General features: G+C 44.1%; 1 protein-coding gene across 1 annotated transcript; it reads right to left on the bottom strand.

The window, feature by feature from the left end:
• Positions 1–4906: 4906 nt before the first annotated feature.
• On the bottom strand, positions 4907–20924 carry SOX18 (SRY-box transcription factor 18). Its single transcript, XM_070744432.1, has 2 exons — positions 20260–20924; positions 4907–12116 (listed from the first exon to the last, which is right to left on the bottom strand). Exons 1-2 carry the CDS (start codon positions 20738–20740, stop codon positions 11251–11253), a joined length of 1347 nt encoding a protein of 448 aa, XP_070600533.1. The 5' UTR covers positions 20741–20924; the 3' UTR covers positions 4907–11250.
• Positions 20925–21249: the final 325 nt, after the last annotated feature.

The raw sequence follows: 21249 nt of genomic DNA on the forward strand, positions 1-21249 counted from the left end.
CCCCCATCTCTCGGCAAAACATGGTTTGTATGGGGTTAACTTCCAAACAAACAAAAAAAGAGAGTAAAAATTTAATCCTTCCTACCAATCACTTTCATATAAAAGAAAAATAATCTCTTCTGTTGTCGAAGTCTAGGGGTTTTTTTTTACCCCCCCAATAAGAAAGTAAGAGAGGGGGGGAAAAGGATATGTTAAAAATGCAGACTTTTCTGAAAAATCTGTTCCGAATCACCATCATTTGATGAACAGATGCCAATGGCATTTTCCTGCAGTGGACCAAAAATTCCCCCACGAAATACTCAAAAGATAGGCATTGGAATATTTGCCAAAATTATGCTTGATTAATTGAGGAAAGAAAGAAAGACAGGAATAAAGAAAGGGGGAGGAAGGAAAAAGAAAGAATAAAAGAAAGGGAGGAGGGAAGGAGGGAAGGAAGGATCAGAAAATTCTTTCAATATTCTTTAATTGAAAAAGAAAGAAAAAAGAAAAAAGAGAGGGAGGGAAGGAAGGAAAGAAAGAAGGAAGGAAGAGAAAGAAAGAATATTCTACTAGCCAACAATGAATCTGTTTTTTGGCACTGAAGCAGATATATTAGTTTGTACTTTCTGTAAAAAAAATGCAATTACAAGAAAGAATCTGTGACAAAAAGCATCATTTTTCTCTTGAAAATTAATGCCATTTGCTTTGCTAAAAGAAACATTCTACAACTTCACAAACTTCCCTGCAGAACCAAATTCCTGTTTGAATGACATTCCGTTTCTGACGGTTGGCGTTAACATTTTCTTATTTCGAGGGATGATTTTGTAAATTATGTAGGAGACTGATGGTCTCTTTTTTTAAAAAAAAGTCTTGCATTTATCAAGCAGATGTAAACCAGATGCATAAGAATAAATGCTTGATATGTAAAGCAACTCCCCTTTAATGTTATTTCTTTAGCAATAAATTAATAGCGATATAGGTAGTCCTCGTATTACAAGTTACAACCAATACTGGTTCGACAACAGGGCTGAAAAAAAGGGACTTACAATAGGTCCTTGCACTTACAATCTGGGGCAGCATCCTTACAACCATATGATTAGAATTTGGGGCACTTGACAAGTGGCATTTATTCATCTATCTATCTATCTCTCTATCTCTCTATCTCTCTATCTCTCTATCTCTCTATCTCTCTATCTCTCTATCTCTCTATCTCTCTATCTCTCTATCTCTCTATCTCTCTCTATCTATCTATCTCTTTCTCTCTCTCTCTCTCTCTCTATCTATCTATCTATCTAGAATAGAATAGAATAGAATAGAATAGAATAGATTTTTTTATTGGCCAAGTGTGATTGGACACACAAGGAATTTGTCTTGGTGCATATGCTCTCAGCGTACATAAAATAAAATATACATTTGTCAAGAATCATGTGGTGCAACACTTAATGATTGTCATAGGGGTCAAATAAGCAATGAAGAAGCAATATTAATAAAAATCTTAGGATATAAGCAACAAGTTACAGTCATACAGTCAATATGGGAGGAAATGGGTGAAAGGAATGATGAGAAAAACTAGTAGAAGTGCAGATTTAGTATAGATTTAGATAGATTTAGATCTATCTATCTATGTTTATCTCTCTCTCTCTCTCTCCCTCTCTATGTTTATCTATCTATCTATCTATCTATCTATCTATCTATCTATCTATCTATCTATCTATCTATCCATCCATCTATTCAACTTTTTAATGCCACCCTTTTCCTTAGACTCAGGGGACTTACAACATGTTAGCAATAGCACTTTTTAACAGAGCCAGCCTATTGCCCCCACAATCTGGGTCCTCATTTTACCCACCTCGGAAGGATGGAAGGCTGAGTCAACCTTGAGCCAGTGGTGAGATTTGAACTGCTGACCTGCAGATCTAGCAGTCAGCTTTACAATTTACAATGGCCGCACCAGGAATGGGTTGTTAATGGCGCGGTAGGTGACTGTGCGCAGGTTAGCGGTTGGCAGAATGTGCAATTTGCGCACGACCGCTCCAGTGCGAGTTGTTTGGGCATCACCTTTTTTCTTTAATTTTTTGCATCTTTTTTTGTTTCCTGTGCATGCACAGAAGAAGAAAAATCTCGAGAGGACGCTTATGGGCGCGAGAGTTTGGCGATTCTTTTCTTCCGCACATGCACACTGCTCACAGTCACTCATGCCCTCATCACCTCGAGGTTCGACTACTGTAATGCTCTCTACATGGGGCTACCTTTGAAAAGTGTTCGGAAACTTCAGATTGTGCAGAATGCAGCTGCGAGAGCAATCATGGGCTTCCCCAGGTATGCCCATGTTACACCAACACTCTGCAGTCTGCATTGGTTGCTGATCAATTTCCGGTCACAATTCAAAGTGTTGGTTATGACCTATAAAGCCCTTCATGGCATCAGACCAGAATATCTCCGGGACTGCCTTCTGCCGCATGAATCCCAGCGACCGGTTAGGTCCCACAGAGTTGGCCTTCTCCGGGTCCCGTCGACTAAGCAATGTCATTTGGCGGGACCCAGAAGAAGAGCCTTTTCTGTGGAGGCCCCGACCCTCTGGAACCAGCTCCCCCCAGATATCAGAGTTGCCCCCACCCTCCTTGCCTTTCGCAAGCTCCTTAAAACCCACCTCTGTCGTCAGGCTTGGGGGAATTGAAATTTCCCTTCCCTCTAGGCTTATAGAATTTATACATGGTATGCTTGCATGTATGAGTGGTTCTTTAAATTGAGTTTTTTTAGATTGTTTTAATATTAGATTTGTTTACATTGTCTTTTTATATTGTTGTTAGCCTCCCCGAGTCTTCGGAGAGGGGCGGCATACAAATCTAATAAATACAAATACAGAAGCAAAAAACCCACCAAAATCTCACATGTGCAGGTGCCCCATCGTGAGATTACGGTGCATTTTTGCTTCTTGACTCCCCATGCTGCGCGCACAGCACAACGATAACAGGAGGTAGGAGCAATCCGCCAACTGGGTTGCAGCAATTTGCAGGCTCGTGATTGCAACTTCCCAGCAAGCATTTGATAAGGAAATAGGGGAAACTAGATTCACTGAATGACTCTGTGTCTTGCTTAATAACCATCAGCAAAGATATAAAATCAGCCATGATTCAATCGCCATCTGTAATGGGTATAGAGGGTTCTCCAACCTTGGCAACTTTTAAGACTTGCGGACTTCAACTCCCAGAATTCCTGGGAGTTGGCTGAGGAATTCTGGCAGTTGAAGTCCGCAAGTCTTAAAAGTTGCCAAGGTTGGAGACCCCTGGTACAAAGGATCTCCGGCTTGAGCAGGGGGGTTGGACTAGAAGACCTCCAGGGTCCCTTCTAGCTCTAGAGAGCCGAGGTGGTGCAGCAGGTAGAGTGCAGTACTGCAGGCCGACTGCCAGATCTGCAGGTCACCGGTTCAAATCTCACCACTGGCTCAAAGTTGACTCAGCCTTCCATCCTTCCGAGTGGGTAAAATGAGGACCCAGATTGTGGGGGCAATATGCTGGCTCTGTTCAAAAGTGCTATTGCTAACATGTTGTAAGCCACCCTGAGTCTAAGGAGGAGGGCGGTATTAAAAAATCGAATAAATAAATGAATAATTAAATACAGCATTCTGATCTGCCTTGCTTAGCAATGGGAACTCGGATCCACATTGGGATCATAAATCGAGGACTATCAGTGCATTATTCCCAGGGATGCTACAAGGACATTTGCAAGAAGCAACCAACAAAGCCTTGATTTAGAAATGCAGTTTTCTGCAGCCTGTCCCCCACCCCCGGTTATAAAATTAAACCCAGGAACGAGCACACAATGTTGCGATGGCGAACCCACACACGCTTGGCTTAAAACCAGCTTCTTTGACGTCACCTGAATTTCTGTGTCGTGTTAGAAAGACAACACGCATGCAAGCGACTGTATTTGTAACCCGACCCTGAAGACCCCCCAAGCTGCGCACCCTTGGAGAGAAACCTAGTTAAGTCAAAAGCATCTTAAACATAGAAGATTGGTGGCAGAAAAAGTCGTCGTGGTCCCTCTAGTCTGCCCTTATACTATTTCCTATATTTTATCTTAGGATGGATATATGTTTATCCCAGGCATGTTTAAATTCAGTTACTGTGGATTTATCTACCACATCTGCTGGAAGTTTGTTCCAAGCATCTGCTACTCTTTCGGTAAAATAATATTTTTTCACGTCGCTTCTGATCTTTCCCCCAACTAATCTGAGATTGTGTCCCCTTGTTTTTGTGTTCACTTTCCTATTAAAAACACTTCCCTCCTAAACCGTATTTAACTCTTTAACATATTTAAATGTTTCGATCATGTCCCCCCTTTTCCTTCTGTCCTCCAGACTCTACAGATGGAGTTCATGAAGTCTTTCCTGATACGTTTTATACTTAAGACCTTCCACCATTTTTGTAGCCCGTCTTTGGATCCTAGTTCAATTTTATCAATATTTTTTTGTAGGTGAGATCTCCAGAACTGAACACAGTATTTCAAATGTGGTCTCACCACCAGCGCTCCATACAGCGGGATCACTATCTATCTATCTATCTATCTATCTATCTATCTATCTATCTATCTATCTATCTATCTATCTATCTATTCATTCAACTTCTATGCCACCCAATTCCGAAGGACTCAGGGCAGCCTACAACAACAATAAAAATACAATATAAATAGATACAAAGCGATAATAAGAAGTTGAACATTATCTAGAACTAAAACATTATCTAAAACTAAAACCCCATTAAAAAGTTATTTAAAAAAGGGCAGTCTCCTTCTTCCTGCTTGTTATACCTCTAGCTATGCAGCCAAGCATTCTACTCGCTTTCCCTACCGCCCGACCGCACTGTTCTTCGCACAACGGACCCACGGTTGTGTTCAACCGGGGAAAAAAACCACACACCCAGACAGGTTGAGAAGGAACATCACTGTGTTTTATTTCGAGTTTTGCCATGCCGAGAACAAACCTTCCCGTGGAAGTGTGCCAGTCCTTTTCGTATCGTTTGACGAGCGTCTCTCGGCGGGAGAGATTCCCACGAAGCCCAACCTGGAGATTAAACACGGGTCGGCTGCCAGGAAGAAATCTGGAAACACTTGGGAGCAACGTCGTTTTGGGGAAACCGGAACATGTGTTCGCATAACAAGCGCATGAGATTCGTGCGATTAGGAGAAGATGTTCGAATAATTAACCAGGCAACACAAGCACTGGATTCAGTCCGATACTGCAACATGTGTCTCTACGATGCGAGTGGGATCCTTCGAAACACTCGCTGGGAATTTTCGGAGGGCTGCAAAAACATAATTTTCCCCACGAACCCCAAATTCCAGAGGATTTACCCCCACGCAGCTTAAGAGCTGCTGCTTCTTCCGATGAACCTCGGGGTATTTTTTGCTACATAGCGGCTTTTTCAACACTGTGATGATCCTTTTATCGATTACAATACAGAGAGAGAGACAGAAGACGCAGTATAAAATGCCTGAACGACTTAAATATTATTTATAGATAGATATTATTTTTTTAAAAAAAAGAAAAGCTTAGTAAAAAATACAGATTTGTCCAAACCAAAGAGAATGCTCTGATACGGTGAGAAATAAGTGGTATGGGGCAGTCTGAAATTACCCCCGGGGGCCCTTAAATAAACATTGAAAAAGGTTTGTTCTGGATTTTAACCCTCGCATCGTTCAGCTATGAGTTGAGCACATTGTGTGTTTTAAAAGTTCGAAATGTTCGTTTTTTCATGCGTGGTGCAGTTTGTGGTTAACGTTCAAAATGGGGTTATAGTTTCATTTGGACCACAATTATAGTTATAATTAATTATAATTAGGGATGGTTTACACACATAACACCTCACAATTATTGTCTGGCACACTCAGTTCCCACTTCACAGGGAAAATAGCAATAGCATTTAGAAACATAGAAGTCTGACGGCACAGAAAGACCTCATGGTCCATCTAATCTGCCCTTATACTATTTTCTGTATTTTATCTTAGGATGGATATATGTTTATCCCAGGCATGTTTAAATTCAGTTACTGTGGATTTATCTACCACGTCTGCTGGAAGTTTGTTCCAAGGATCTACTACTCTTTCAGTAAAATAATATTTTCCCATGTTGCTTTTGATCTTTCCCCGGCCCCAACTAACTTCATATTGTGTCCCCTTGTTCTTGTGTTCACTTTCCTATTAAAAACACTTCCCTCCTGGACCTTATTTAACCCTTTAATATATTTAAATGTTTCGATCATGTCCCCCCTTTTCCTTCTGTCCTCCAGACTATGCAGATTGAGTTCATTAAGTCTTTCCTGATACGTTTTATGCTTAAGACCTTCCACCATTCTTAGACCTATATATCGCTTCACAGTGCTTTTACAGCTCTCTCTAAGCGGTTTACAGAATCAGCATATTTGCCCCCAACAATCTGGGTCCTCATTTGACCTACCGCGGAAGGATGGAAGGCCGAGTTGACCTTGAGCCAGTGGTGAGATTTGAACTGCTGAACTATACAGCTAGTAGTTAGCTGAAGTAGCCTGCAGTGCTACACTTTAACCACTGCGCCACCCCGGCTCTTATAAAATAAAAATTGGAAAGCTAACATGGTTAGTCAAAAAAAACATCACTCTGGCTTTAAAATAGGATTTAAAGCAGCATTTGTCAACTGTGCCAACTTGAAGGTGCGTGGACTTCATCTCCCAGAATTCCCCAGCCACTGAAAGCCAGCTGGGGAATTCTGGGAGTTGACCTCCACGTACCTTCCAAGTTGCTACACTTCCGAAATATTGCTTTAAAACATCAGCTCCAAATACATGTCCATACACACATGCCTGGCTATCAGCCAAGGGTTCAAATCCACACATCTGAAGCTTTGCAGATGAAGAGTCCTGCCCCAACCACCAAATCTTTTGTGCTAATGTCATTTCAGTGGGATTTTCAAAGAACGAAAATTTGTGGAATACATTCTACACCTGCCTAGAATTGCACTCCGAGGAAAGTGAGAAAGGCCACTTAGAAGGGATTAAAATCAATGCATTTCCTTCCTGTTGCAGAGGGCTGGACTAGATGACCCTCGTGGGTCCCATAATTCTAAAATTCCATGGATTAACAGCCAAGCAAACGGGCATAATCCAGAGAGCCTCTTGCCTTGCCTTTCAACTTTTCCTGCCCCCTGCCCCCGTGTTCTGAAGTTTTTAGTAAAACAGCTCTAGTTTGAAGATCTTTATACTGCTAAAATGTACAACTTGGACAAAAGTAAATACTTTTGCACCTCACAATGTATTACCAAAATTCTAATTCTTGCAAAGTACAAGAAAAAAAAGTTTTCATATACAGTGGTCCCTCTACTCAAGAACTTAATTCGTTCCATGACCAGGTTCTTAAGTAGAAAAGTTTGTAAGTAGAAGCAATTTTTCCCATAGGAATCAATGTAAAAGCAAATAATGCGTGCACACCCATTAGGAAAGAAATAAAAGCTCGGAATTTGGGTGGGAGGAGGAGGAGGAGGAAGAGGAGGAGGAGGACAGTTGATGCCAAAGGAAGAAGGTGAGGTGAGGTTAATCAAAAAAATTCCAAAACTTTAAGGCTTTAAAAAAAAACGGCAGGAAACTGGCCAGGCCTTTGTGCCGCTCTCAAATTTCTTGGGAAATTTTTCTGGGCTCAGGTTCTTAAGTAGAAAATGATTCTTAAAAAGAGGCAAAAAAATCTTGAACACCCGGTTCTTATCTAGAAAAGTTCTTAAGTAGAGGTACCACTGTACTACAAGCATAAATTACTTGCTCATTTCTAAGAGAAGCAAATTTCTTGGGGGGAAAGTAAGCAACACAGCCTACTAAAGTCAGGTTGCATTTAACCCCCCCCCCCTCAATTTTGGCAGTGGACACCTGCATATCCTACTTTGATAGTTCCTTTTAATTATTCTTTTTTTAAAATATAAGCAGTTCTTTCCCGTTTCAACTTTTCCAACTTTCCCTTCGTAATCACTTCCGGCTACCTTCCTTCTCTCTTGGATCTATCTATTATCTATTGGATCCAAATCCAATAAATACATTTTATCCCCTCCGATATTCAGCCTTACGGAACATTCCAACTCTTAATGCGCTTGTGGCAAGAAATTACGCATTCCAGCAATGCGGCACAAGTTTCGCATTTTTTCACATGTTGGTTCCCCTGCGAGAGAATAACCCCGAATTTTGGAAACGTGGCCTTCAAAAACTGCCATACCAGTTTCACCAATGGATTTTGCTCAGCTCCAAGTGCCGCCGTTTCAAAAAATCTAGGCCTTTTTCAACGAATCTTAGCTTTGGGGTGGCGGGGCAGAACATGCTGGGGTTTAGCGCGATTTAGAAACCATGGTTAAAACCCTTGAGAACAAACCTTTTTCAATGATGGGCCAAGGAGCGATGCCTTCTACATAGTGAGAAAGGAATTCAGAAGATACTATTTGCTTTAATAACGAATTGTGTAAATGTGGTTTTCCCGACTTTGGTAACTTTTAAGACATGCGGACAGTGATGGCGAAACTTTTTTCCCTTGGGGGCCGAAAGAGTGTGGGAATATGCTATTGCACATGTGCAAGTGCCCACACCCATAATTCAATGCCTGGGGAGGGCAAAAACAGCTTCCCCCGCACTCCGGAGGCCCTCCGGAGCCGCAAATGGCCTGTTTCCCAAATTCTGGTGGGCCCTAGTGTTTCGCCCTCCCCAGGCCCAAAGGCTTCAATGGAGTCGAGAGGGTAAAACCACCCTCCCCTATCCCCCCGGAGGCTCTCTGGAAGCCAAAAACGCTCTCCCAGAGCCTCTGTGCAAGCCAAAATTCAGTTGGCCGGCACACCCATGCACATTGGAGCTGAGCTATGGCAACTGCTCATGTGCCAGCAAATATGGTTCTGCGTGCCACCTGTGGCACCTGTGCCATAGGTTTGCCATCACTGCATGTGGACTTCAACTCCCAGAATTGAAGTTCACATTGTCTTAAAGTGACTAAGAGTCGAACGCTCTGGTTTAAATGAAGATTATTCGTGAATTAGCTCAATTAGTACCTGTCTGAATTCCTTCCCTACCGGCAAAAACCCAACGACAGGTCCCCCTGTCCAGAATATATAGCACCTTAAAATTGCATTTTCCTTCTGCTTTGAACCATCTCCTTGTGCTACACAGCAATACAGTATATCAGTTCTTCAGCCTTATTTGTTTGTTTGTTTTTTAAAAAAGAAAGCAATGCCATTAATGAGATAAGTCTAAAATACTGCAGGGTTTACAGATCAAAGGAGACATTTGGGGCAACTTAATGCACGGTGGGGAGGCACTTATGGGGTGGGCGGGCTATGATTTAGGCTTCCATGGAGAGGAGAAATTTCCCACCTGTCGGTGCCCAGGTATGTACAGTCCACAATTTACAACCATTTGTTTAACGACCGTTCGAAGTTACCAACTGAGCAACTGCAGGGATTCACTTACGTGGCAAAACTCACTTAGCAAATTTCTCCCTTGGCAAATGAATGTTTCAGCTCCATTGTAGTTGTAAGTTTGAGGACTACTATAACATAAAAAGAGGAGGAGGAAGCTCTTACCGGAGCAAGCCGTGCTGATTTGGCTTTGATCTTTGCAGCAACTGTGGGAAGGAGACCAAGAGGCGATTCACACATCAAAAGGCAAGAAAGTTAGCTTGCCATCCAGGATTTATAGGAAGGCAATGGCGTGTAGAGTCCGGAATTACTACATATCCCAATATTACTACATCTGTAGTTACTGCAGATGCCATCATGAAGTCTTGATCATATTGACACTTGTGTTCAATATTATCTAAAGGTCTCAAAAAGGTCTGATATTTAAAGTTTGTAGTGGGTGAGATGACTTAAGTTTAAGCCATTTCAAAACGGCGAGATACTTTCTGAACAAAATTTGTCCTGAGCTCCTTGTAGGAACTTTACTCCTCAGCTACTCCACAGCCAGCTGGGCCCCTGTCTCCATTTTCCATTGGTCATGACCAGTATTGGGTTTGCACTTAAATGGGAGGGACGCCGTATGGTAGCTATGCGCTCAGCTCTGGGTGACTGGCGGGCGGGCGCATTTGTCAGAGTGAGATTTGCCTTCTGCACATGCACAGGAACTAAAATTTTGCGAGAGGCTGCATGCGTGTGAGAGATTTCTGCAATTTTTGGCAATTTTTTGCTTTCGTGCATGCACAGAAGCAAAAAAATGCTGAAATCTCGCCTGTCCATGCGTCTTTTTTGCAAGATTTGCTTCCTGCACATGTGCAGAAGTTAAATTTTATCTGACACACATGCATGCACGCTGGTCAGCCAGAAATGTGCGCACATCAGGACCGGTAGCGCCGGTAAGTTGGAACCCCCGCCTGCTCACGGCTGGTGCAAAGAGCAAATTCACCTCTTCCTCGTTGGAGCAAAGTATTAGCATCCCCCTGGCCTTCTTTTGATCTCACCGCTTCCTAAGGACGTAGGTAATCCTTGACTTACAACCACAACGGAAGCCAAGATTTCCATTGCTCAACAACAAGGCAGCGGTCAAAACCAACCACGCCCGATTTTTACGGCCTTCTTTTTGTCCCCGGCGGCTGCGAATCGCTGCAGCTGTTTTAAGCCAGGGTTCTCCAACCTTGGCAACTTTACGACCTGTGGACTTTAACTCCCAGAATTCCTCAGCCATTCTGGGAGTTGAAGTCCACAAGTCATAAAGTTGCCAAGGTTGGAGACCCCTGGTTTAAGCAAATTGGATGGTCATTCAAAAAATCTGACTCTCCCCCATTGGCTTTACTGTCTGGGGCTGGCGGGGGAGGGAGGTTGCAAACAGCGATCAGGGGACCCCTGGGACCTTGCAACCCTTGTAAACAATGCCTGTTGCCAAGCAATTGCATGACGGTGGGAATGCCACCACAGTCCTAAGTGTGAGGACTGGTCGCGAGTCGTGGGTTCTTTTTCAGTGCCATTAGGACAGTGGATAAATGAGTGGTTGTATTTTTTGGTGCCATTGGGACGTTGGCTAAATGAGTGGTTGTATTTTTCGGTGCCATTGGGACGTTGGCTAAATGAGTGGTTGTAACTCGAGGACTACTTTTACGCCTGCGTCCCCTTTCTCCTCTCCAATTAACACCGGGTTCACTGTCTTAGCTTTGCCCAAGGAATCCAGGGAAATCCGATGGGGACCTTTTGGAGCATGTCCCTTCCCTCGAATTTCCCAGCATCCTTGAGAAGAGGGGACGACAGTTTTCTCCCACCTGCCCCAAACCTCTCCCTTAATTCAACGTTTACCCAGTGATACAGGCGCTGTAATAAACAGCGCTGCTCGCATCGGATAAGGCCGAGATAAGGCTGCTGTCCTCACAGCTCCGGGGAGTCACTTTGGACATCGAAACATGGTAGGCAAAGCCGGAAGGATCCGGACGAGTCCTGCTCATATTCAAATACTGGTCGAACTCGTTGCGGTCCACTTCTGTCCACAGCTCGTTCGGGTTCAAGTGCTCCACGCCCTCCAGCTGGTGCGATTCGGGAGGAGGGGACAGCTGGCCCAGGTGGACCGAGAGCCCGTTGGAGGCTCCCGCAGCACAGATCTGGTTGTAGTACATCCCAGACGGGTGGGGAGTCCTCATGGCTTCGGCCAGGTGGGAAGGCGGGTTGGGGGGATACCCCATGACCATGTTCCTCGCCAGGTTTTTTTCGGGGGAAAACTCCATCGGCGGTGGAGGAGGAGGAGGGTGGTGGTACCCACGAAAGGACATCACGTTGCAGTCGTCCTGCATGTGCGGCGGGAAAAAGGCCGGCTCCGCCTGTTCTAGGACGTCCAGAGGAGACATCTCCGGGGTCGGCAGGCCGTAGTTCTCCATCTCCGACCCCATCGAGCGCAGTTCTCGGAAGTGGTTCAGTGGCGGAGGCTGGGAGTGGCCGATGCCGCCACCTCGGCCGCCGCGGCCCATGGCGAAACTCTCGCCGCAGGCCTGTGGCAGGTTGTGGAGAAGGATGCTCGGTTCCATCCTCTTGATTTTCTTGGCCTGCTTCTTCCGGCGGGGCCGGTACTTGTAATTGGGGTGGTCCTGCAGGTGCTGTATCCTGAGCAGCTCAGCCTCCTCCACGAAGGGGCGCTTGTCGTTGGTGCTCAGGGCTTTCCACGCCTGGCCTGGGGGGGATCCGAAAGAGAAAAGAAAAGGCATGATTAAAACATACGATGAACGGTTGCAGGAATCGGGTAGGTCTAGTTTAATTAAAAGAAGGACTTAGGGGTGGCAGGATAGCAGCATCCCAATATTTGAGGGGGCTGCCATAAAGAAGAGGGGGTCAAACTATTCTCCAAACCAGAAGAAGGCATAACAAGAAACAATGGATGGAAACTTATCAAAGAGTGACCCAACCTAGTCGTAAGGAGAAATGTCCTGACTGTAACAACAATTAATAAATACTGTATTTTAAAAATTAATAAATTAATTAATTCATAAAAAAAATTAATTAATTAATAAACAAGAATTCCATTTTGCCTCCAGAAGTTGTGGGTGCTCCATCAGTTGGATGTTTTCAAGAAGATGTTGGATAACCATTTGTCTGAATTGGTGGTAATAATAATAATAATAATAATAATAATAATAATAATAATAATAATAATGTGCTGAAATCTCCGGGACCAACAGACATGGTTGGTAAATGCACAGGCACTGAATTGAAACATGCGTGGGATAAACATATATCCATCCTAAGATAAAATACAGGAAATAGTATAAGGGCAGAATAGATGGGCCGTGAGGTCTTTTTCTGCTGTCAATCTTCTATGTTTCTATGTTTCTGGACAAATATCTGTAGTCCTTTCTTGGAAAGATATCTCCGGGACCGCCTTCTGCCGCACGAATCCCAGCGACCAATTAGGTCCCACAGAGTGGGCCTTCTCCGGGTCCCGTCGACTAAACAATGTCGGCTGGCAGGACCAGGGGAAGAGCCTTCTCTGTAGCGGCCCCATCCCTCTGGAATCAACTCCCTCCAGAGATTCGAACAGCCGCCCGCCCTCCTTGCCTTCCGTAAAATGCTGAAGACCCACCTTTGTCGCCAGGCGTGGGGATAATTACCACCTTCTCACCCTTTTTATTATATTTTCAGCCTTACTGTATGATGGATTAGGTTGAATGTGTATGATTGTATAGTTAGGGATTTTGCTATGTATTAATGTTTTTTAAATTGATTTAACTTTCTACTATTGGATTTGTAATGCATTGTATCACTGTTATCTTGTGAGCCGCCCCGAGTCTCCGGAGAGGGGCGGCATACAAATCTAATAAACTATAAAAAACTATTTAAAAAACTATAAATTGACCACGCTAAGGGCGCTAGCTAGATGAATACCTGGTAGGTAGATTTTTCCTCCCCCAAAACTAAAGTGTGTCTTATACTCCGAAAAATATGATTTATTTATTTATTTATTTATTTATTTATTTATTTATTTATTTATTTATTTATTTATTTATTTATTTATTTATTTATTTATTTATTTATTATCTATCTATCTATCTATCTATCTATTTATCTATCTATCTATCTATTTATTAGATTTGTATGCCGCCCCTCTCCGAAGACTCGGGGCGGCTAACAACAATACAGAAAACAATGTAACAAATCAAATATTAAAAAATAATCTTAAAAAACCCAATTTAAGAGACCAACAAGCATACCATGTATAAATTCTATAAGCCTAGAGGGAAGGGAAAAAAATTCAATTCCCCCATGCCTGACGACAGAGGTGGGTTTTAAGGAGCTTGCGAAAGGCAAGGAGGGTGGGGGCAACTCTGATATCTGGGGGGAGCTGGTTCAAGAGGGTCGGGGCCGCCACAGAGAAGGCTCTTTTCCTGGGTCCCGCCAAATGACATTGTTTAGTCGACGGGACCCGGAGAAGGCCAGCTCTGTGGGACCTAACCGGTCACTGGGATTCGTGCGGCAGAAGGCAGTCCCGGAGATAAATCTCAGCAGAGATGGGCAAAGGTATGGGCCTCCCAAAATAATGATCAAGTCACGATGGTAGCTGCAACCATGCGGGACTTAAAAAGAAATACAACATGGCATCAAATGCCTACCAAAAATGAGACAAGGCTGCAATAGAGTGGTGGCACCAGGCCGCCAGCCATCTCAACTTTTTTTGGGGGTGGGGGCTTTCTCTCCACGGGGATCCCCAAATACTGACGCAGAACAGCGAAGAGTTTTCACACTTGGTTAAGGTTTTGCATTGGGGTCTAGCAAACCCAGAAAGTCCTTGACTTATAACAGTTTGTTTAGTGACCGTTTCAAGTGACAACAGGGCACTGAAATAAAGTGAATTGGGACCATTTTTCACACTGTCGCCGCATCCCCACGGACGAACAAAATTCGGTCACTTGGCCACTGGCTCGTATTTATGTCGATTATAATGTCCTGGATTCAGGCAATCGCCTTTCACGACCGTCCTTGAAAGCGAAGTCCGTGGAAAAACCAGATTCACATAACAGCTATGTTACTAATTTAACAACAGCAGTGATTCACTTAACAAAAGTGGCGAGAAAGGCCGTAAAAACAAGGCAAAACTCACTTAACAAATGTTTCCCTGAGCCATAGAAATTTGGGGGCTGAATTTTGGTCCATGGGTCAAGGACTAGCAAAAATGATGGTTTTGAGGAGCATGTCAGAAACTAATAGAAACATAGAAACATAGAAGACTGACGGCAGAAAAAGACCTCCTGGTCCATCTGGTCTGCCCTTATACTATTTCCTGTATTTTATCTTAGGATGGATCTATGTTTATCCCAGGCATGTTTAAATTCAGTTACTGTGGATTTACCAACCACGTCTGCTGGAAGTTTATTCCAAGGATCTACTACTCTTTCAGTAAAATAATATTTTCTCAAGTTGCTTCTGATCTTTCCCCCAACTAACCTCAGATTGTGCCCCCTTGTTCTTGTGTTCACTTTCCTATTAAAAACACTTCCCTCCTGAACCTTATTTAACCCTTTAACATATTTAAATGTTTCGATCTAATATGTTTAAGGATCCCTTTACAGATTGCAATATTGTTCTAATTTAGATGCACAGAGTTAAATTGTGATCCCAGAACATCTCATCCGCGGAATCTCTCCCTCTGTCTTCAAGGAACGATAATAGTTTTGAGACGTGTTCACAATTCCTAAAAACACTTGCTGCACCTTGAATTTAGATATGGAGATGTCTTTTAAAAACAGAGGTCTCCAACTTTGGAAACTTTAAAACCTGTGGACTTCAACTCCTAGAATTCCGCTGAGGAATTCTAGGAGTTGAAGTATACAAGTCTTAAAGTTGCCAAGGTTGGAGAGTCCAGTTTTAAAAGACCGTCTGCTAGTTTTTCCAATAAGGATGCTTAAAGAGAGGCAGTTTGGTTTAGCGGTGAAGGTACCAGGTGAGAAAAAAGAAGGTTACGGTGAATTCTAGTCATAGAAACATAGAAGATTGACGGCAGAAAAAGACCTCATGGTCCATCTAGTCTGCCCTTATACCATTTCCGGTATTTAATCTTAGGATGAATATATGTTTATCCCAGGCATGTTTAAATTCAATTACTGTGGATTTACCCACCACGCCTGCTGGAAGTTTGTTCCAAGCATGTACAGTACTCCTCTTTCAGTAAAATAATATTTTCTCATGTCGCTTTTGATCTTTCCCCCAACTAACTTCAGATTGTGTCCCCTTGTTCTTGGGTTCACTTTCCTATTAAAAACACTTCCCTCCTGGACCTTATTTAACCCTTTCACATATTTAAATGTTTCGATCATGTCCCCCCTTTTCCTTCTGTCCTCCAGACTATGCAGATTGAGTTCATGAAGTCTTTCCTGGTATGTTTGATGCTTCAGACCTTCCACCATTTTTGTAGCCCATCTTTGAACCCGTTCAATTTTATCCATATCTTTTTGTAGGTGAGGTCTCCAGAACTGAACACAGTATTTCCAATGTGGTCTCGCCAGTGCTCTATATAGCGGGATCACAATCTCCGTCTTCCTGCTTGTTATACCTCTAGCTATGCAGCCAAGCATCCTACTCGCTTTCCTTACCGCCTGACCGCACAATTCACCCATGTAGTCCCGTTTTAGGCCTCTCCGAGTCTTCGGAGAGGGGCGGCATAAAAATCTAATAAATTATTATTATTATTATTATTATGAAAACTGGCTAGATGACTTTGGACCTATCACCAGGAGAGTGTAAGTTCTAGTCCAACTTTATGTATGCAACCCAGTTGGGTGACTTTGGACCAATTGCCAGGAGACGGTGAGTTCTGGTTCTGCCTTACGCAAGAGAGCTGGCTGGATGACCATGGGCCAGTTATTCTTTCTCAACTCAAATCCATTTCAAGGGTTGTTGTGGAGGGGGAAAAACTCCAGTGCCCTTATTCCATCACCCCAAACATTGCATTCAAAAAAAATTATGCTTGTTTCACACAACCGTAACTTAGCAGATTCTGGAACGGGCAACTGATTTTTTAAAGGTGCACAACTTCCAAATTGTGACTCACTACATCAAAGGGCGCATTGTTTAGGGAACATTTTCCAGAAACCGTGAGACTGCAATTTGGACATTTTTCAAACCTTACAAGTGAGCCAAGTTCCACTTTAAAGAGAGAGAGAGAGGGGGGGGAAAAAAATAAGATACTCTACAGCGAGTTAATTTCACTTACAATTCCTCCAAGCATTTCAAGAACAAGAAATGGCTCAGAGACAATAAACATTGGAGCGTAAAAATATTTCTTTTACAAAAAGCTCTTAAATTCATTTTCCATATTGTGTCGTGCTTAACAGCAAAAGCCAAATTAAGTTGTCTAAAGTGGCTACAATGCAGATACGAGTTGAGAAATGGCTCTTTTCCACAATTGGGTCCATAAACAGTGTTGGTGAAGTAAAGAGATGAAAACATGGATAAAGTTATGTATAGCAGGGAGAACGGAGAATATGTCCACCCCGGATTGTCCAAGAACACTGAATCATGGGAGATTTCACTGCTCTTCACACTGAGATATTAAACTGTGAAACTCATGGCCACAAGATAGTTAACCTGGAAGAAGTAAAACCCAGGAGGTTTCAGCCATCTATAGCAATTAATAAATATAATTAATAAATATAATTAAGCAATTAATAAATATAATTAAGGTAATGGGTTTTAGTTACAGTTTTTAATTATTAGATTTGTATATGTATTGTTCCATTGTTGTGAGCTGCCCTAAGTCTTCGAAGAGGGGCAGCATACAAATCTAATAAATTATTATTATTATTATTATTATTATTATTATTATTATTATTATTATATCGATCCTTTTTTTTCTTAGTAATCTTCTAGGACAGGAAGAAAAAGCCTCTCTATTTTTATTTGAAAGTGTGAACATAGTCCATTTGTTGAAGACTGGGGGAAATGATACCCAATCCAGAATGGGGCATATAGATAGATAAATAAATAATAGAATTGTTGATATTCAGGCAATATCAACATTTAATAAATTATGGTCCACCAGATGTTTAGACTGGATTTGACCTAGTTACTCTCCGATCAAGTCCTTCCCAAGGACAGGTAGATGTTTTGTTTGAGGCTGAATAATAATAATAATAATAATAATAATAATAATAATAATAATAATCATCATCATCATCATCATAATAATAATAATAATAATCTTGGTTAATACCTAGGATGCTGTCAGAAATCTGTACCAACCATCAGCGCCAGTCAATGGCATTTGTAATACATTTTAAAATGTTCAGTTGACTGAGTTTTTAATTAATGAAAGAAATGATGATATTATTATTATTATGACTATATATAAATAGTGTCAATCAATAGACAATTCAATACTGTTTTAACTCACACTACTGGCCAGTTAAAGACTTTTTTGCTGTAATTACTGCAACATACGAAGCTTGATTAGACTTAACCTCATCACATATTTCCCCGCTGTGACTTAGCGTGTTATATGAAATCCGCCCGCTTGGATAGTTTATAATAATTAATAATTATTATTTTATTATTTTAAGTCTAATCAAGCTTTGTATGTTGCAGTAATTACAGCAAAAAAAGTATTTAACTGGCCAGTAGTGTGAGTTAAAACAGTATTAAATTGTCTATTGATTGACACTATTTATATATAGTCATAATAATAATAATAATTTATTAGATTTGTATGCCGCCCCTCTCCGAGAACTCGGGGCGAACACAGAGCGAACGTTCAACCAGTATCTTAGTTAAGGGGGTTGGTTCCTGAGCACCAAAGCAAGGCTTTCATAAATGCCATTTTCCCTCGAGACACAAATATTTGAGTATTGATAATGTTACCTAGTTGGGTAACAAAACGTCTGCAAGAAATCAAGCTCAAGGAGCATCAAAGGACTTCCCATTTCAACCCTGAGCTACAAATATTCTCCTAAATCCTAAATATTTGCTACTTTATTCAGCATCAAATATTTGGCAGTTGTTTCCAGATGCGGCGGTTCAATAGAAGGGTTGGAAATAACCTTAGCGGTCGTCTAATCATCCCAAATAATGCAGTTAAGGGTTGTTTTTTTTTTTTTTTAATCTAATAGAATAGAATAGAATGAATAGAATTTTATTGGCCAAGTGTGATTGGACACACAAGGAATTTGTCTTGGTGCAGATGCTCTCAGCGTACATAAAAGAAAAAGAGACATTTGTCAAGAATCATGTAGATTTTGGAGTTTCAATTAAAACCTCTTCTGTCCCGTCTCAATTGATTCCCTAAAATTATTATAAAGATGCAAAATGTTCCTAAGTAGGTTGAGCTCAGAAAAATTAAGATGAAACACTGAGATGTGATCGGATCCTGCTCGAATCTTGAGTCAGCAGGGATAACATCCCTCCCTTGATCAGAAATGCTGGGTTTCACCCTAAGTGGCAGAGGGTGGTCTAGATCAGTGTTTTTCAACCAGTGTGCCGTGGCACATTAGTGTGCCGTGGGACATGGTCAGGTGTGCCGCGAAGCTCAGAGAGAGAAAGAAAGCAAGAGAGAGAGAAAGAAAGAGAAAGAAAGCAAGAGAGAGAGAGAAAGAAAGCAAGAGAGAGAGAAAGAGAACAAGAGAAAGAAAGCAAGAGAGAGAGAGAAAGAGAGGGAGGGAAGGAGAGAGAGAGAAAGAAAGACATAGAGGTAGGGAGGGAGAGAGAAAGAGCAAAAAAGAGAGGAAGGAAGGAAGGAAGGAAGAGAAAGAGGGATGGAGAGAGAGAGAAAGAAAGAGGAAGGAAGGGAGAGAAAGAGGGAGAGAGAAATAGAGCGAAAGGGAGGAAGAGAGAGAATTTTTTTGTCCAAACTTTTTTTAGCACACCCCCCCGCCCCACTCAATGTGCCCCAGGGTTTCGTAAATATAAAAAATGTGCCGCGGCTCAAAAAAGGTTGAAAATCACTGGTCTTACAATTCTTCCTTCGAACACACTTGAATAAAAGTGGGGGAAATCAACCCAAATAAGCCCCTTTGGCCAATGCTTCTGGAACTTGGCAAACTTTTAAGACTTATTTTATTAATTTTTATCGATTCTATTTGTTTTGTCAAGTACATATTGGTGGTGTTACAAAGATATAATAATATTCCTATACATGATAGTCTGGGATCTCTCTCTCTCTCTGTGTTTGTGTGTGTGTGTGAGTCTTCTCTCTCTGTGTGTGTGTCTATCTGTGTGTGTCTCTCTATCAATGCCTGTATGTCCAGAAGGCAGCCGAGATAGGAGCCCCCCCCTCCCTTGATGCCATCCCGCGAGTGGATATGCGCGTGTTTCTGCGACCCGGGTGGGTGGGTGGATGGGAGCAGAGAGGGGGGAATCCCCTTTTCTTTTTCTTCTTCCTTCCTTTCTCCCTTCCCTCTCTCCCTCTTCCCTTCCCTCCCTTCCTACACGGGGACGCGCGTGTATCTACCGAGCGGGCCGCGGGAAGAGGACCTCCCCGCGTGTCCGTGTGCCACGGGTGGGCGGGCGGAGAAGAAGAAGGAAGGATGGCGAGGCAGGGAACCTCCACCCACCCTACCCCGCGTGGATCTACCAAGAGGGAAGCAGGAAGAGGAATTCCCCGCGTGTCCGTGTGCCACGGGTGGGCGGGCGGTGGAGAAGAAGGGAGGATGGCGGAGCGGGGAACCTCCACCCACCCTACCGCGCGTGGGTCTGCCAAGAGGGCAGCGGGAGGAGGACCTCCCCGCGTGTCCGTGTGCCACGGGTGGGTGAGAAGAACAAGGGACAAGGGACCACGCACCCTCGCAGGACAAGGGACCACGCACCCTCCTCCCTTCCCTCCCTCCCGCCCTTACCGAGCATCTTGCTGAGGACGGCGTTGTGCAGGTCCGGGTTCTGCTGGGCCAGCCGCTTCCTCTCGTCCTTGGCCCACACCATGAAGGCGTTCATCGGGCGGCGGATGCGCGAATCCTCGCCAGGGCCCCCGCTGCCACCGCTACCTCCAGCACCGCCACCGTTGCCGCCACCGCCGCTCTTGCCATTGCCATAGCCGTAGCCGGCCGGAGCCGCGGCGTCGGGGCTGGGCGCGGGGCTGGGCGCGGCGGAGGGAGCCGAGGGGGCGCCTCCTCCTCCTCCCGGGCAGAAGCCGAAGGCGGCGTCGGGGCTGGGCGGAGGGCTGCGGCGCGTCGGCGGGTAAGCGAGGCCCGGATCAGGCGCGTCTGCTGGGGCGGCGGGCGGCGGTGGCTGGGCGGCAGCCGCGACGGCTCCCCATGAAAAGTCGCCTCGGGGGGCTTGCGGGGTCTCCTCTGCACAGAAGCGGCGCTCAGGTCTCTGCATTCCAGCTAGACGGAGCTCTGGGGGACCGAGCGCGAGGCCGAACGGGGACGAGAAACGCGGGGACCGACGGGGCGGGCGAAACCGACGGGCGGAGAAGCGCGGAGCGAGCGGGAGGGCGGGCGGTGGGCGCGGTTCCTGTTCTGGACGGCGGGGGAGCGTTTGGCGTCCTCCGGCCGAGGGAGGACCAGCGGGCTGGAAGGATGCTCGCCGTCCAGGGGCCCCGTTATAAAGGCTCGCGGGGCGGAGGAGGGAGCAGGGACGGAGTGGGAGGGGGCGCAGAAGAAGAAGAAGAAGAAGGGGGGCGTCCGGGATTGGAAAAGCGAAGCCAGCGGCGTTTCCTTTGGGTATTTTCCAAGGAAATGGGCGGGACGGGTGGAGGGGAGGGGGGGAAAGGGGCTCTCTTCCTCGAACCTACATTCCCCCCCCTTCCACCCCCGCCCTCCCATACACACACACACACACGCTGGAAGCGGCAGCAGAAAGCGGCTCGCGCAATCCGCTCCGGACGA

This window comes from Erythrolamprus reginae, chromosome 3 (genome assembly GCF_031021105.1).
Source record: "Erythrolamprus reginae isolate rEryReg1 chromosome 3, rEryReg1.hap1, whole genome shotgun sequence".
Lineage (NCBI taxonomy): Eukaryota > Metazoa > Chordata > Lepidosauria > Squamata > Dipsadidae > Erythrolamprus > Erythrolamprus reginae.

What these genes read in the sequence shown, in the direction of transcription:
- SOX18 (XM_070744432.1), bottom strand. Translation starts at nt 20,740, where the DNA reads ATGCAGAGACCTGAGCGCCGCTTCTGTGCAGAGGAGACCCCGCAAGCC. An exon ending in CGTCCTCAGCAAGATGCTCG is followed by an intron (nt 12,117 to 20,259) that starts GTAAGGGCGGGA and finishes GATCCCCCCCAG; the next exon opens with GCCAGGCGTGGAAAGCCCTG.